This window comes from Mercenaria mercenaria, chromosome 11 (genome assembly GCF_021730395.1).
Source record: "Mercenaria mercenaria strain notata chromosome 11, MADL_Memer_1, whole genome shotgun sequence".
NCBI classification, from domain to species: domain Eukaryota; kingdom Metazoa; phylum Mollusca; class Bivalvia; order Venerida; family Veneridae; genus Mercenaria; species Mercenaria mercenaria.
In genome coordinates this window covers 71,876,861-71,895,947 of record NC_069371.1, presented here as the reverse complement: position 1 = coordinate 71,895,947, position 19,087 = coordinate 71,876,861, and the positions used below count along the sequence as shown (strand labels likewise).

Here is a 19,087-nt window from a genome sequence, read left to right as displayed (position 1 = left end):
TAAGCAATAGAAATGTATAACTTCATAAATTTATCAGATGTATTTGATTTACCGGATAAATACATTTGAAAAGCTGCAAACCTGTGTCTTTTTGATTAAACTAACGAATCAAAATGTCCCTTTTCGTCATTCTTGTGTCTTGACTAAAAACCGTTTGATACAATTTATGATTCAAACAAATTGTGGTCACATTGCTTACACCTGTTCTTCGAAATTCGAAATTTAAAAAAGATGATTGTGAATAAAACGGTAAATTTATGCGTGCATATTTATGTTTCTAATCATCAATATTTTTCCTTAAATTTCATACAGCGCGTTTCTCTTCTATCAATTCTTATGTTCAAAAGCCTTGGTTTTTTTCCTCTAAAACAATCCGAAGGCTTCCGAAGATTCCAAATGTTTAAATGAGTTTTATATAGCATTGACCTCAAAAGCCTAATCTCTATGGCTAGTTAGGAATACTCAGTCATGTAATTCCTTACCAAAGATGATGAATTAAGATGCGATCAAGATTACTGCATGGAGTCATGGTTCACTTTCATCTTCGTACAGCTTTCTTCCCACCGTAAAGACAAATTGGATTCCATGTTAATTTAGCATTAATTCAACAATTCAGGTGCCTTGCTACGCATTTCTTTATTTTTCTTATCATTATTCATATGATTAGTTTTACGTTATTGTTTCAAATTTGCAAGGTTATAATCTACAAGTCAGATTTTTCATGAGGTGAAAAAAAAAAGAATTTAAATTCGATAAGTTAAGGGAAATTATTCTGAGCAATTATCAAATACATTGACTATATAATTTATATGGCATATACCATTTTGGCACACAAGCAAGGGGCTATTTTCACTACTTCCAGTTTTTGGCCCGATTAATCATTTCAATTCGAACTGGTGTACTAGTATTTAAAACAAAAAAGTTTTTAATATGTAATACGGCAGTACACTTTCCCTTATAAAATATTTTTGCCAAGAAAATATATAAAATGGAAAGAGTTTAAAGCAAATGAATTTATAAGACCTCTGTATGAAAATGTATTATGAACTGTGCATTTCGCATCATGGTGATATTTGGAATGAACTATAGGATAATATATATATATACAATGGATGTACCAATACTGACGGAGAAATCATTTTCAAGAAACTTGTGTTTTACTTCCATTTTTTTACTATCTTTTTTTTCAATAGCAAATAAATAGTATCTATTTGAACATATATATTTACTTGAACATATTTTATTTCACTACTTTTTAATTTGTTTTAGCCACATCGTCAGAGAGATCCTTTCTCTATTAAACACGGGTCCCTATCACATTAACATATTTGCAGGAAACTATATGAATGACTTGGACTTTAATTTCTTTTCATTTTACTGGAATAACACGAAGGTACATGCAGTGATCAATTTGATCTATATTAAGGGAATGGGTCCGAAATGAAAATCAGAAATTTTCGTTCGGCTGCGTATTCTTCGTATGCGACTTCGGCTTTCTTCGGCTAGATCATTAGAGTCCAAAGAATGCCGAAACTCTATACGTCATCGCACGGAAATTACCGATTACCACTTCGGGCCCATGAACTTAAAATAGACGATGAAGACGATAACAATGCGTTCAATGTGTTTTCGAACAGATATTATCCATGCTGTCTTGCAGACGCAACACAGTCTGCCGCCTACTGCGGACATATTGAAAATACACCTCTGGTGGTCAAATGATTGTACACTTTCTAGAACAAGATCAAGCCGACACAGAAACATTGTTACCAGTGTTCATATCGTGTCCATCTATAGCGGCAAGATGAAATCTTTCAGCTGCAATAAAAACAGTTCTTCTACTTGTCTATTGATTCCAGGACGCCGTATTTTCCCCGCCACAGTTCATTATCAGATCTGAACCATGGGTCAAGCTCTGACTATGTTACACGGTCACGTTGTCCCCTGTACGGAATGACAGGAAATTTTCGTCGATACTGGTCAAGACTTAACATCCATTAAAGTCAACTCTTTTTTTCTACAGTGTTACTTTTTGGCACTTTTGTGCTGATATTTACAAGCTCTCATTTAGTGGTGCTGATCGTAAGTGTTTCCATCACAGATTGTAGATAACACGCTTGACACCGTTTATTGGCACACCAGTTGCTAGTGTCAGAATAGTGGATGAACAATTCGAGTGCTCACATAGAACGGGTTGGACAATCATGACTGTGCCCCGTCAACTGTTTTTTCGGCGCCTTTTTCCAATCATGTTTTTGTTGGCTTCTCTTTCGTGTAGCAGGCAACCTTTTCTGTATATACACTCTGAAAATAGATAATTATATCGTTTTAAAAAGCTAAAATTAACCTTTATTCATCAACTTACAAATATTAAAAACAAAAATGAAGTTAAATGGAAATTACTCACGCCTGACTATGATATATTTAGAAAACCTACTTAAGAAATACATGTGTACACTTTTATATACTAAGTTAATAAATGTTCACATCTCTGCAGCCAAAGTGGAAAACAATACACCACGTGGGGTCGTATGAGAACCAGCAGGTAATATTGACAGTACTGTACAAGCGCTCATTTTCACACCGTTTTCCTGGAATTTTGTTCGCGTAGCAGGTGTTAATTCATTTTACTAAACAATCAACTCCTGCTCTCAAAGAGTAGAATGAAAATCGACTTGTTTAATCTCCGTTATGATGTAATATATCAAAATTCTCTTAGAACCATACTGAAATTAGCTCCCGCAGTGGGGATAAGGACTTTCTTTGATTTTCTTGGAAGAACACAACTGTCCAAGCTTAATTAGCACTAGTGTATTTATGAACCTCTCTTAGAGTTTATTTTCTCAGTTAATGTTTGTGTTTATTTAGAACCCTCGGGATTGAAAATAAGCATCTTTGATGTGAACTGAGAACCAGTCTTCAAACGGCCATGCTACAAAACGAACCAAAATATAATTGGGTAAATTAAGAAGTTTATTAGTGATATACCACGTAAAAAATTTGTCCGACGAACTTTGGAAAATATACGAAACATTAAAGGGTTATAAGAACGACATGCACATGTTAAATTACAGTTTCGTAGCATTATTATATAACCACTTTATTTTTTTTATATTTGTAGGTTTTAAATGAACATAGATTAGGGACAGTTTTTGCTTCATTTTCATATTTTTCTGTTCTTTTTTTTTTTAAATTTATTACTGAAAAAAAAAAAAAATAAATAAAAAAAACACGCTTGTCTTTTTTCAACGTCGTTTTTTATTCCTCACACTATTTGATTAATTTTCAAGGGAAGTGCCGTATACTAATGTCGGCAGAACTTGTGGCCCGATCCTATTGCTATAATTCAATTGATTGTTAATATCTATGTGTTGATGTAATGATATACATACATGCATTATAAGCAATAAAATATGTTTAAACTGATTTGATTTCTCCTGGGCAATTAACATTGATTCGTTCATTTAACTTACGGCGTCGCCTTTTCTATTTATTAAATGTGGTTCTTTAAAAGTATATGCTGAATAAAAACGTTTGTATCCATGTACCATCCAAGGTATTTTAGTTGTGTCATTCATCTAAAGACAATGGCGATGTAAAAATGAATCTCTCGAAGAAGAGAAATTCGTTTGTTATTAAATTAAGACAAAACAACAATTACGTTGAGTGTAATAGCTCTAAAAACCGACTGAATGTGTGATATAGAGTAACTTTCAATTAACGCGTGAGAGTAAGGACATATTTGAGAGAGATGACGTAAAAACACGTTTAGATGATGTAGTGAAGAAGAATAATAGACAGAACTTCAAAGATTTATTAGAAAACAAACGATTGATTAACACCTGCAATATACATAATGGGACTACTGCATTGATTTCTAGCCATTCAGGGCCATATGTTTTACGCTTTTTTCTCCTTCAAAAATTATCAACGTATGCCGCGAACTTAAACAACGCTTCATTAATTCATATTCCTGTTTTCTTTACAGAAAGCATAATAAATTTAACGTATACATGTAACATATTCTGAATGTTACAGCAACATTTGTTAACATCGAAAGCAGATAACTACTCCCATGGACTAGTGAAGCATTTAGGTGCTGAGTGCTTCTGAAATCCATCTGGCTGTTCAATCTATCAATTTTGAGCGATTTTTGAATGCTTCCACTATAAAGTCAATTAATTACGAACTTACTTGAGTACGAACTGAAAGTTTTTAAAAGCGCCACCTGTCATTTTGCGTTTCCCGGTAACGCACGAGCTCCCAAAGAGACTGGTTCGTAAATAAGTAGATAAACAAATTGAATGAGACGCAATGAGCGGAAATGTGTGAAATTATAGCCAAGTATAAAAGTAAGAATAAATAAGCCAGGTCATTGATTACCCTTGCAGTTGTGCTCGAGCAGCTGATGGGAAATTTATGACGGAGAAAAACGTAAATGCCTTGACACAAATTGTCAGAAAAGTTCCAAGAAATGCACATATACATTGTGATTCATTAATTGTCAAAATTAAATGTACATGCATAACAGTCATAAACTTAACTAGAGCTGATTATAATAACATGCTTTTTCACATTATGAATTCTTTTGAATTTGACTGGGTGGCATCAACACTTTGCTAGCTGAAATTAAAAGTAAAAATGACGTCTAAATTACAACCGTATATATATTGCAATGAGCAGGTTAATAAAATCTTGTTTATTTTTACACTTTAATTGTGGCACTTGCTATATTTTCGAATGTCATAATGTTTTATAGAAACTGACAATGCTGCAATATGTATTACTGACAAACCACCCTTTCTATGTAAAGTTAATGTATAAAATGGAGCCGGATACATTAATGGAGATGGGATATTTCGCTATGCCGCCACTTGAAGACCTTTCGTTTGATGGGTTTTATAATGTGTTTTTATGAATTTTAAAGCCATTAACCTTACAAAAACTGAACTGCAATTAACCCTTCTTTGAAAGAATTATTACCCACGTGCTAATCGTGCTTCATTCTGTGTTGCACGCGGAATATTTTCTCAACGCTTTTATTATTTTTAAGACTGGGCTTATCAGTAATATTCCGTATCTAATACTTACGTGACGATAGCGTTAGTTGCCATTATAAATTATCCATCATTTTGAAAAAAAAAATGTATAAATCTGCTAAAGATAGGTGAATACATTTTGCATCAATTGGACGATTAACTGATTGGAAAAAAGACATACCACTTTCTCTTACAAATTAAGATCTGCAAATGAACCTTGTCACACCAAGACATTTTTATGGTAAAACTTTAAAATACTGGTAGAAGATTTATGCTTTTTTATGAATCCTGTTGTCTGCATATATACTCTTAGGCGAAGATTTTATTAATATCTTCTATAATACTATTGTCTATTAGCTTATAATTAATATTATGTTTTGATCGGGCAATAGCATATATTTCGTAAACCCTGTCGTGCATCATTAACACGACTCTTAGACACGTTCAAGCTTGATGGCTTCCTTCCAAAATTATACTAACTACTATTGAGACAAACGGCCGGGGGAAATTTTACTTAAGTTTATTGAACTTTCTTTTAGTACAGACACAATTAGCTTAATATGTTATCAATGCGTCAGGAACGTAACGTGATTTCTTGGTGACGGTGACCCTTACACACCAAGTGTCTTATACAGTACATAACATATAAGATATTTACTAAAACATATGTTTGTTGGAAAAAAACAACAACATTATTATGATATTTGTATCTGCACCAACTGTTCTTATACCCTACAACCACAGCATTTATACTTGTATCCAGTCAGCAAATTGTAGCTGTAACAGTTGTGCATGTAATGTCCGCGTTTAGGTTTTACAAAGAGTGAACAACTGTCTAGATAAATTAACCAGCCATGTCAGATCGTACAATTTCATGATATATCGGCACTGCGTGCTTACGCAATCCTGTTTCATTCATTTTCCAGCATCTCATGCGTTATGTATGTAAGATTTTTTTTGAGAAACGATGCTGATTAAAAAGTATTACATTTGTCTACCATTTTAATTCTTACATGAATTTCATAAATATAGAATACAAAATTGTGTGTAGGCAGAATTAAACTCGACGCCCTGTCAATGTTACTTGAGAAGTAGTCTTTTTTTTTATATGATGAATTCTCAAAATACAAGAACAGACTTTTTTGTAGTCTGGTTAGCTAATTATTTCTGCTGTTTATTTTCTAGAGTCGTTTAAAATTTGCGGAAAATACATTTAGTCTTTTTAACGGTGTCTGAGTCACGTGCGTTGGTGACTTTAACAGATGTCGTTGATGTCATTTCCTGTACACATATGCGGAACAACTCTGGAGCAGTCGTTAAGTAAAGATATGGAATTCAACACCCTGCGTAGTTAATGGCCCTTTTCCGGGTCATTTATTGGAAAGTGAGAAAGAATTCCGCGGTCAGGTGATCATAGCACCAAAATCCTAGAGAAAATAATCTTTTACTGTTATCAGATATTCGTATATGAAAATGAATACTTTAGAATTGTCAGAACAACTGATACAGAGAGGCTTCTATATAATTCACTAACTTAATATTTTAAAGGCATATTGCTTAACAGGTTTATTTTCAGAATTTATATTTTACACCGTGTACATACAATTATTTCACTTTCGACAGAATGTTTTATAATGGCTATTGACGGTCAAACATGTATTGTAACAAACGGTCAAACCGGTGGTCTCTGTTCAGAGGTGGTCTTTAATACGAGGTATCGCAACTGTTATAAAACAACTTCTTATATATGCATTTGGAATTAATAAAGAGGCCAAAACTGAAATAACTGCCCATTCGACTAATAACTTCTCTACACAATTTGGGGTTTGGACACTGAAAGAAAATACATTGCTGTTGATGCTGATAATTTATCTTAAAAACACAGTGGCTGCTATTCATTTTGTACATATTCCTTGACTCAATCAATCATAGAGATTCGGACAATAATTATGTAGTAAATCTCTGTTTCCTTCGTGCAATTAAAGTTCTGAGAAATCCTTATCGTCTCTGTTTTCATATCTATTGAGACAATTGAAGAGCAGGGGGCAGTACCAGTGCAAGTAATTAGGAACGCACGCGTCCACACTCGTGTCCGGCCATTAACATGTAGTTATTTTGTAAGGTTATAATGTAAGGTCATTATATAGAGATACATGAGTACTCGAAGGTTTCTTTGAAGTCTTGCCGCGGATGAGTACGTTTCGATTTCATGCCTTCGTTAAAGATAAGTGTTCTAAAGAACCAGACATCGAGAGTTTTGCTACGAAATACCTCGGTACCCGACAATGTCGACTCATTCAAAAGAAACATGTTCCGAAATGTTCGGCTATAATTATGTCTAACTGCTTGAAACAAATATGGCGTGTGACCACATCTTACACGTATTACATATCTGTTGAGATATGTTCTTGGAATAACATATTTTACAATGAATATCTGAAAATGAAGAAAATGAGTTTTGACGTTCTAAAAGTAGAAGGAAACGTTCTGCGTTTTTATTTTCTTTGTTCACCCATCACTTTAGACAAGAAGTTATTTTGTCAATCCATTCAAGCAAATGTGCATTTCTTACAACGGCCTTGTGGAAGCGGGCGGTAGATGATGTGAAATGTGAGAACACCTTGATGGTGAAATTCTTTTTAGTCGTAACACTTAAATGTAAAATTTTAGTTGACATGAAAGAATTCACAGTACTTTACTGATAAAAATATGTAGTTACAGCGACATATTCCGTTTCCTACCAAATTCAAGCCTGTTTCCCTTAGTTAGAACTCCAGCGCTCGGCCCATTTTCCCCTTTATATGCAAACATTAGTGACAAAGGGATATTTTCTTAAAGATCATTTGAGTTAAGATATGTATCGAGATTCATTTCAGTTCACTAGTGAATCACAAATACAGAATGAAGACCTAAATAGTATTATCCCAAGGCCTAACACAACAGTAATGTATTTGAGCTAGTCTTAGCCATACTTTTCAATGATTTTGTTTCAAAAAGTAATGCTATGCTTTCCTTAGCCCAGTGTCTAAACAAATGAAATGGTTTCCTCCGTTTGATTTAAAAAAAAAAACAACCTCTTTTAAATATATTTCAGGCAATATATATAACAAAGACGTCGTTACGAATAGTATTATCTGATATATTGCTAACTACAGCATAAACAGTGAAAAAAATAACAACAACAACACTCGACATGTGATCAGTATCTTAACCACCGAGACAATCCGAAACTACGATTCCGAAACTACGGAGAGAGAAATTATTCGGCACATATCTGCACGTGAACAGCTGCAGACGAACGAACGCGTTATTATGATTTTTTATCATCATCTATAGTGAGAGAACTTCTGTTTATGTAATTAGCATAATTATGACAAAGATTAATAATTGGCGGGTATGAATCGCTCTGTGCCAATACAACTCAATCTACACTAATGTTAGTTTCGTATTTTCTTGTTTTGCCCATTGTTTCAATTTCAGTCTTGTGTTCGCATTGCTGACAGCCATTTGTCATTTAGGGTAAGCTTTCCCTAAGACTTTTCTGCAGCTTTTGTACATAAGTGTTGCAAAATTTCGTGAGTGACGCCAAAAATCTAGTTTCTTTACCTACATGACGACATGTGACCATTTTCACCCAGTTTGTAAAAATAGATCGGAGTGTTGGAGAACAATTATCAAGAAAGCTAAAAATTTCTAAGCATTACAAAAAAAAATTGCTTTAGTTTTAAGAAGAAAAAAAGATTTTCAAATATGAGAAGTACATTTAATTAAATGAGCCGTGCCATGGGAAAACCAACATAGTGGGTTTGCGACCAGCATGGATCCAGACCAGCCTGCGCATCCGCGCAGTCTGGTCAGGATCCATGCTGTTCGCTAACGGTTTCTCTAATTGCAGTAGGCTTTAAAAGCGAACAGCATGGAGCCTGACCAGACTGCGCGGATGCTGGTCGCCATCCCACTATGTTGGTTTTCTCATGGCACGGCTCAAATATGTCTTAATGTAACAAAGGTACGACTGATTCTGTCAGATTTTCAAACAATAATATCTGTAATACTTTTGAAAGCATTTTAAAGCTATGAATCAGCAGACGTAAACAATTATGTGAGTAAATGACAATCCCAAACTATAATACTTCACGCGCCTGTATGTAACAATAGCTGGAACTCCTGTCTAATTGTTCAGACATTCCATGATTGTGGACACTAATTGGTATGTAATCAAGGAATTATCTGACCAGTAGCGCGTTCAGGCAACTGAAACAACTGCTGATGATGTCTGATGGACAATCTTCGGACATTATGTTATCTGGCCAGTTGTCTGTTGTATTATATTGTGTTACATCACTGACCATTACATGCAATAGTATTGTAAACGAGATTCGAGACTACATAATAATGCATTGATTGGTTCAGAACAATAGGCTATGCACAATTTGTAATACGCAAATTGTTGAGTCGGAATACCACTTTCATTGGTTCGTCCATTTTACTCTGAGCAAAAATAGTTTTAGCTCTCCCAGATATTGTTGAAAACGACCAAAACCTGCATACGTTCAGAAATTTTAAAAGTCGGTTAACTATTTTGTACAATTCCATTACTTTTACACCACATTTTGAACTTTTGTTTTAATGTAATGCATGTTTTCAAGATTACACTGATTATCACAGTATTTCGTTTCGAAATGTGCCATAAAATTGCAAAGATCTAATCTGTGGAACTTTAAGTTCAATAAATTTGCCCTTTTAATTAAGCCCAATGTTTGCAGTAAACTTTTTGCAGCAATTTCATTTTTTTAACTTGCCAAATATGTACATTTTCATAAATCTGTTGCTTTAGTGTCTATTACAGTGTACTTTTTATATATTGCCATGCTATTGAATATATTTGCTCTTCACGATTGAAGGAAATAAAAGTATATCTCCAAAATGCAGTACCTTCACGATTGAAGGAAATAAAAAGTATATCTTCAAAATGGTGTACACTTTATTTGGACATGTACAATTTTGTTTGAGAAAATAAACGTTTTAAGTTTAAACTTAACTAAATGCGGTTAATAATGTCAAGCTGTATTTACAGACTACATTATTGTATTGCTGCGTATTTATGAATGCGTTATATTTGAAAGAGCTGGGGGCACCTGACGACAAAACTGCAAGTATACTTTCTCATATGAATTACAGCAATAATGCGGAATGTAAAAAATAACCATAAAGATATTACAGTTTTGCTAAGTCTTTAGCAAAAGCATGTTCTTGAGAGTTGGGTTAAAATTATTACTGGTTTACTTTTTCTAGCCATTAAAACTTAATGACTTGCAGCTGTTGGCCATTAAAAACTCCCCGAAATTTTAGTACCACAATAATAGTTATATGATTTTTGAGTATCCCGAATTTTAATGCGTTAGTTTCCACAGCTTAAGTGTGATTTCCTGTCTATCTGTGAGGGTATGAACGCAATGCTTAATAAAGTTGTTCGTTTGCAGATATTTGTACAAATGTAATTATCGCAAAACTTTGTTTCCAGATTGAATATATAGTGGTCTTTTTTATTGATATGATAGATTTAGAACCATCCTGGCATCGTATGTTTTCTTGCCAATATAATTATGTCTCCTTAAATCATTTTTATGTCATTCGTATATATGAATAGACATCTTGGAAGACAAGCCACCTCCCCAAAGCACTTCTGTACAAGAAACACATTAAAGTTTTCAGAGGTGTTCGCTCCAGAGGGATTGATTTATTATTCCAGATAAGGTTTTAATACTTAGTATACAAGTTACGTCAAAGTATTTACATATAAGGAAAGTAAAAAGATATCTACCTCACACATGAACGGGTAGCATTAAACTTGTAAGAATATAAATTACATATTTGACTAAATCTATTTGACAATTTGTCTATAATGGATCAGGGGAGAAAGTAAGTTGTGATTAATTGTATGTTACAGTTTTGTCTTTACACATTGAATTTATTTTACTCATTGAAAAAGAATGATAAAATATTCGGAAGAGCCTTACACTTCATTATACATTTTAACTCGTTCAATTTATCCTATCAAGTATAATATTCATTTCCGAAGTCTTGTGACTCCTATATTGAAAGCTGCATATGAAAGTGTCATATTCTATGATGTGTACGTACTTTTTGAATTTCATCAGCTCGCGTGTGTCAAATGGTTAGTTTTCGAAGATATGAGATTGGAATAAAAGAAGTTGAAAGCACTTATTGCAGACTGGAGTCGGCACTAAACAGCGTCAGCATAGCGACATGACATTGCCAAAAACAAATGTGGCCACACAAAGAGACAACTGCTGATAATAAGCATAAATTATGTGTTACTTACAAAGACATAAACATATAAACGAATTCTTTATTAATAAGTGCAATTAATTATGCTAATTAGACATCACGTTCGGAGTATTCCACAAGAAAAATATTCCTTCGTTCTTCCAGTTGTGTACTGATGTTTCTTTAGGAAATTAACTTTTGACGCCAACAAAGGAATAAAAAGCCATTTCAAGCAAATGAGATTTTGAAAACATGTATAAGAACTTAGGGGAGTAGACAGAAAAATTGTACCAATGTAAACTTGATTGTGGCTACCTTTTGAGCTCAACCATTATTCCAAAGAACAAACAAAATTATTTTTTTTCGAAGAAACTGCTCGCTCTTTTTATACTTATGGACAAGAGTACTTAGCATTATCCTTGGCGCCGTATGTTAAACTAGGCTAATGCTGTGAATGATTGAGTGGCTTTGTAAATGTCGGGAGAAATGTCGAGAAAAATGTCAGGAACGATCTTAGGTATGAGTCAATAATTGAACAGAAATGGAAAGCTATTCACAGCTTACAGCATGTCTACGAGAACGCATGTTCATCACTTTCAGTTTTTCATATTTAACTGTCTTGTTGAAAAATAGACACAGAAACACCTTGGCCCTGCACCTGTGTCTTAATTATCTGTAGTTTTTTTTTTTCAATTTATCTAGGATACTATGAATGAACTGTATATTAGTAGCGTATGTGTTCATCTGTACAGTAAATTTGTTACTGATGGAAACCAGGCAACAGTTTCATTCATAATGCTATGCTTCTAAACAACAACAAATAATGGCGCCCACTCGTATGTTTTTATGCACACTTTTCGCCCACTTTTACACGTTTGGACAATAAATGACATGAGTACTTTACGCCTGCTCTTACACGTTTCGACAACAAAAGTTATGCACACTTTCTGCTTACTCTTACACGTTTCAACAACAAATGACATGCACACTTTATGCCCACTCTTACACGTTTTAACAACAAATGAAATGTACACTATATGCCCACTCTTACACGTTTTAACATAAAATGACATGCACACTTTATGCCCACTCTTACACGTTTTAACAACAAATGACATGCACACTTTACGCCCACTCCTGCACCTTCATGCACACTTTGTGTCCGCTCTCAACATGTTTTCACAACTACTGACATGCACACTTTGCACCAACTCTTTAACGTTTTAACAACAAATGACATCCAAACTCTACGCCTATTCTCATAAGTTTTAACAAAAAATGGCATTCACGCATTATCCTCACTTACGCTTTTGAACAACAAATATGCAAACTTACTGACCAAAGATGTCGTGCACACTATTACAGCAAATGCGACAACATGTGATCTAAAGCGAACAGTGACATCCATCTAGTACATATCAGTGCCATAAAGTTTCAATATAATGCTAAAATCAACAACATTTCATCCCATACATCATGTAGTTCTCATAACTGTGCCACAAGCATGAATTTCCCAGAACAACTTGGGGTCTTTCCATTGTGGAATGACCGTGAAAAATACACAGGTATTCAGTAGCTTTAATGAGTCCCGTAATTTATCACTTTTAACGCGGTCCGTCGGCAAGAACCACTTCATAAGAGCTGGCATTACATACCTACAACCCACTGTGCCGAATAAACGGTTAACTCGCAGTCGACAGGGTCCTGTTCTGAAATCGATTTCTATGTCATTGAATAGCCCTGAGAATATTCAGTGAATCTTAAAGGGACAGAACCGTTTTTCTCTCATAAAGTTGTTCGAATCTTATCTTCTTTATAAATAAAGAAACTATTTTTCTTAGAGAGCGTCCACGAAAAATAAATCTTAACTACTGTAAGTATTAATATATATGTACATATATATATTTTCCACTCCCTGTACGATGGCTTTAAGGCAAAGGGAAAAGTTTTGTCTTTGTTTTAAAGTTTTAAACATCCTCATTTGTATATACAATACCAAGATTTTCCATCATCATCATCATCATCAACAACAATTAAAATGTTAAAATTACGGATACGATTCGGAATATTTTCACACAGAACATGATATAATAAAATTTTGCCACGTTAATACGTTTAAAAAGCTATTTTTATAGTATAATTTCTCTAATTAAAATAGCATGATTACATGCATTTATAGTTTCATACATTTTGTGAGCTCAATTAATTCCAAGCGTTATTTTTGTTCAAGTTCCAGTGAAATCCATTCAAATCTAAATGGGCTATAAAAAATAAATATCACGTATTTTTAAGAACACCATTTGACATGTTTGAGATAACCCATTGCACATTTGATGTCTATCCCTTTAACTTGGAAAAGATATTGTAAGCAATAAAGCAAGTCGATTTTCATCTAACCTTGTCATTTACACGAAGATAAAAAAGAAATTTACTAATCCAGTTAGCTCGAAGAGTATTTGGATCACCATAGGGATTTGTTTTCTTTATGAGTATTTCGGCGGCAAGATTTCAAAAAACAGTAATAATTCCTGTAAATAATGATCAAGGTATTAGTGATGAATTTATACATTCACTTAGTCTTTAATTAAAAATAGGGTTTCGGTAATGCAGTGTATTGTTGCAGCTTGTATTATGTATATATTTATATTTGTAGTTATGCATAATCAGCAGTATTATCAGAAATTAAGCAAATCCCTTAAGACTTTCCATATAATTGATTCATAGTTGGTTAAAACTAGCATTTCTGCATTATATTTTTTTTTATAAATTCATCTTTTTATACATTTATCCGTATGCTTGAGTTTTATTACACTTAATTATGTACACTGTCATTCATGATTATTGACTAATCATAGGATATGAAAATGAAATGTTATCAAGTAATTTAGTAAGTACAACTTCAGAAAGAAATTTTGTACACTTGTAGAAGACGTACAAAACTCAACGACACTATTTTAGCTCTTAAAAACTAATATTAATTTCTAATATCTATTTATTTTTTATTTATTTCATACACTGAACGGATCAGATAATGGTAATTTCACAAAAAATCACTAGAAGAAAATTGTCAAAGCGTCAAGAGCAATTTTATCATAAAAATCATAATTTATTACTTCTTATTTAGATATAAACTTTTACCTTCATTCAGAACATTGTTTTGTTGACAATCGCAATACAAAATATCAAAATTACCAACAGCAAAGTCATATTTCTTTAAAAAAAAATCATGTCAAACAAATAAATAATTAACAATTTCATTAATACAACCTGTTGAAGTTTGACAAATTTGTGATATTTTATTTAGGAAAAGTCATTGTCCAACCGAATACTTCATAAATATTAAAATCATAACCTTAAAACTGAAAATGATATATGAAAGTCAGAAAAAAACACTGTTAAACGAACATAGTCTTGTGACGAACCAGATATCCTTCTTAATATCTTTTCCCCCCATTATTTGTGTTTATTTATCTTTGTTCTTAGGAGAGAAGGGGCATAATTGTATAAAATTTAAATAGGTTCAAGAGTTATCTTTGATGTTGGTCAGTGAACGAACAGTTATGAGAGGTTGAAATGTATCAGGGAAAATATAAATCCATCTTGATAACTAAAATTAACTTCAGAAACTGGAGAGTATTTAAGAAAATTTTATGACTGTAGACAGAATATATCTCCGTCGCCGGAGATCCACTTTCTTTTAGCCGCACAAAGCCAAGAAAATCTTTGAAAACCATCGTAAATATGCATGGGAATTTTTCTTTTAATCTTCATAATCAGTACAAAATAACAGGGTAATGAGATATCTTAGATCTGATTTCCACAGTTCCTTTTATTTTCTTAGATATCTCTTGATTACCGCCGTTAAAAATATTGTGCGGAGATATTTTTCGTGCAAAAATCATGCTGTGCTAAAATCATGTTGCGCATTATGCAATAAATGTTATATAATCCAAATAAAACGTGATGGCAATCTGCAACTGACAAATTTACATCGAGATTTGTATCAGAAATGGGATTGTTTCTTGATTTGATAAATTATGTACTGGTCACAGTCACAGCATTTTGCTGATAAGCCATCGACGCGTGTTGTCAAATCTCGCAGTCACCTGTGAGAATTTTGTTATAGAGTTTGCTATCTTTGGTATCTTTTATTATCGTAAACAATTCTTTTGATTTATGAAGTAATAAGAAAGTGACAAACAGATTTACAAGAATGTCCGATATACCTTCTGTATAAACACAAATAGTGCATTATTTCTAATGGTATTTTTCTTATTTACCAAAAGCATACTGAGAAGATATTGGTACTTTTACAAAGTGGGGTGAAGTATCTTTAAAATAATATTTTTACACTAGAATTTATGAACTGAAGTCACGTTGGTAAACTGATAACCCTGATCTTGATTAAATCTTGTTAAATTCACGGCGGGTAGTCAGATATCAAATGATAAGTGTGGATTTAGGCGGGAAATTTTGACGTGTTTTAGAATAGAAATATAAGCCTTGGTGTTGTTGAAATACCTATAAACAGAAGTAAATAGTAAATTATATCGTTGTTTATTTGTCTTTTAATTTGTCTATCATCTTAACTATGAGTGCTAAAAAGATTTTGTAGGTAATGTTAATTGTTTAAGAAATCCAACAATAAATGTAAAGTTTCTTCTTGATTAAGTTAAAGATATACAAGACAAAAATGATAGTAAATATACATACAGTTACAATTATAGTTCATACTGTATATCGAAATTAATTTATGTGTCTGTATTTAAAGATAATTCTAACTTACCATTTGATATGAATAAATAGGATGACGTCATTGCTGCACGTGCTGTCAGTGAGATGGAAGTGACCAAGCGCCCTCCATTCTCCACACAGAGAATGCATAACTGAGTCTCTCATTGGCCACATAGTTACAACTGGACATCTTAGAGTCACTGAGAATGTCATCGTTTCTCAACACTTGATATAAAAAGTCAATATATCTTGTGGCTAATTTAAGAGTCTGGATTTTGCTAAGTTTGTCCGACGGTAATGTTGGAATGATTGTCCTAAGTTGGGTGAATGCGTCGTTTAAACTTTGGGTACGTTGCCGTTCCCGAACATTCGCCATACATCTTTGTGTCTGAAGGTCTTCTATTGACTGGGGACCTTTTCTTCTTTTCTTGGAACCATTTTCACTCGAGCCGTCGACGGATCCATCCGGGGAAGACACATTTTCAACACTGTCACTTCTTCTACTAAATTTACGCTTCTTTGGTTGTGAACGTCCTTTGATAGACTGGTTGTCACTTTCGTCACTAAGGCTGTATTCGGGGTGTTCTTGTTTGATTGAAAAGTCCAAATGTTGATGCGCGAATGTTGCAAACTGTTGTAATTGCTGGTGGGTGGGGTGATGCTCACTCAAGTACTGGTGTTTGGTCAGCTGTGGTAACGGCGGCGTGTTTTCCATGCTGGAATTAGTGTCCGAATCCTTCTTGTCCATAAGATGGCTATGGTCTGGAATCATACTTCTCTCAATACGTTTGTTAATAGTTTTCTTAATATTTCAAATAGTTTTCTTTAATTCAAAATGCACATGAAAAAATATATCGACACAAGTTCTTAAAGTACTTTCGTCTGTCTTCAATTATCACTAATTATCACCAATACATCACTAATTTCACCTTTCGCACGACTCAGATGATAAAAATCAAAAACACAACTTTCTACCGAATGTTACTAATTTTAACTCCACGTGCAGAAATTGAGCGCTAACTCTAAGCAAACGTTATAAGCCAGTACCACCACAGAGATGCTGGACTGATTTTTTCAGTTTGTTTCTTATTTTTGCTGTTTCCAGAGATATATATGAGAAATGCTACCGAAATATTAGTAGGCGGAGTTAACTTCCAGGGATTACCTCTTAGAAGCATTCTGCGCATCGTTTAATGTCAGGGAGGTGTCAATCAAATCAGCGGGGCGTAATGCGCATGACAAATGGCGTCTCGGATTACGTTTCCTGGCCCGGCGCGAGGCTCCATGGCGATAAGGCATAACGCTACTTCTGCAATTGTAATTGGTGATCAAAATGAATCAAACAGGGTCATAAATTACTCCGACTTTGTTTTCAGTTTTGCACATACACCAATACGATCGTTTATCAGTTCCTATCACATGAATGAAATGATGTGAAATAGAAGTTCTAAAAGTCCGTAACTGTGTTTTCTACCATGTTTTAACACAAATACGTAACTGTAATTTATTGATAATTGTCATTGTATATTTCATATATCTTGGACCTCATAAACCTTTTCATGGTCGCAAAATTTAGTTTTGTCTTGCATAGATGCACGTAATAGTGTTTTTATGCCTACACCGTACGTATTACAATAATACCACTTGTAAAATGGACAATATTTGCATCTTGAACTTTTATTAATAATAAATAGTTAAAGTTAACATCTATTAAAATAATATGTTGGAAATGAAATTGATCTGTATTATTTTTAGTGGCAATGTCAGCTTTTATCTTTATAGTAGAGGGATTTTTTCTTTCCTTTTTTGAAACATGTCTAGAAATTATATCATGTAATCGGACCATTATCTAGTAACTATATATATGTTCACTATTTTCAGGAACATTCTAAATGAAAATAGCCGCATGTACTTCCGATAGCAACAGTATAATTCATATCTTAGGTATTTTTGTCCACACTATTTCAGTCGTTCTCATACATACAAATTGAGAAATAAGATTTTTTGACAAAACTGACACTTGCAATAATGCATGCCATTTTGAAGTGCAAAATAAACAGAAAAGTGCGATATTCGCTAAGTGTTCAATTAAAGCATTTCCTTGATTAGGTGATACTCAAGTATATCAAAGATGTCCAAGATGACGAATGTGTTTGTTTATTTTAGTACCTAATCTGATCTTGTTTCTATATATCATAAATTGATATCCCTCTTAATGCTCTAAACTTGTGAATTATCTATTTAGCGCGTGCTATTAATTGCTGTTTAAATTATTCATCTTTTGTACGGTTGAATTTACAAGCACTTTAGAATAAATGGATCAAAATCATATTTATTTATTTGTTTGTTTTGGATTTTGTCACTGTAACAAATTAAAAGTTATATCAAAATTTTCTAATTCGCGGCCGCGGGCTGGTCTCGACTCTTTCTCCTTGTAAGGGCGATTTAAATAAACTGAGGGATACTTATTTTTTTATAAACTTAAAGTTTTAAATAAACTTAAAGATATATATTTAAATAAACTTAAAGATTTATTATGCCCAAAGTTCGTATTTAAAAATATGAAAAAAATGCTGAATGATATCTATGTAAATACGACATAAACATGATTCTATATATAAATAGCCGGTCGATAGTTTGTGCTATTGACTGTTGGTTTATAGTTCAACAGTAAATTTTGCTAGGCTTAAGTCAAATTGTGAGAAAACAAATGCAAATACCATGTAATAAAAGATTTATGGAAGGGTTTGCCGGTCAATAGTTGATATTATTGTCCCTTCGGACCTCGGACAATCGTTTTGACTTTCGACCGACAAACCTTTCGATAATTGTATACTGTATTTCAAATATTATACATGTATCAGTAATCTCACAATAAAACTGGATTTACAAAAATGAAAATAAAGGTGGCTGCTAGATACTAATCATGATTGCAGCTCTACTCACACTTTTTATATATTTAGCCAAGTTAAATACATTTGATCAGGATTTTCTATGTTTAAATCAATATCTGTTGGTTAACA

General features: G+C 33.3%; 1 protein-coding gene across 1 annotated transcript; it reads right to left on the bottom strand.

The window, feature by feature from the left end:
• Positions 1-963: 963 nt before the first annotated feature.
• Positions 964-17,134, bottom strand: LOC123531980 (twist-related protein 2-like). The gene is made up of 2 exons (XM_045313306.2): positions 16,117-17,134; positions 964-2,304 (listed from the first exon to the last, which is right to left on the bottom strand). Exon 1 carries the CDS (start codon positions 16,834-16,836, stop codon positions 16,162-16,164), a length of 675 nt encoding a protein of 224 aa, XP_045169241.2. The 5' UTR covers positions 16,837-17,134; the 3' UTR covers positions 964-2,304; positions 16,117-16,161.
• Positions 17,135-19,087: the final 1,953 nt, after the last annotated feature.

What these genes read in the sequence shown, in the direction of transcription:
- LOC123531980 (XM_045313306.2), bottom strand. Translation starts at nt 16,836, where the DNA reads ATGATTCCAGACCATAGCCATCTTATGGACAAGAAGGATTCGGACACT.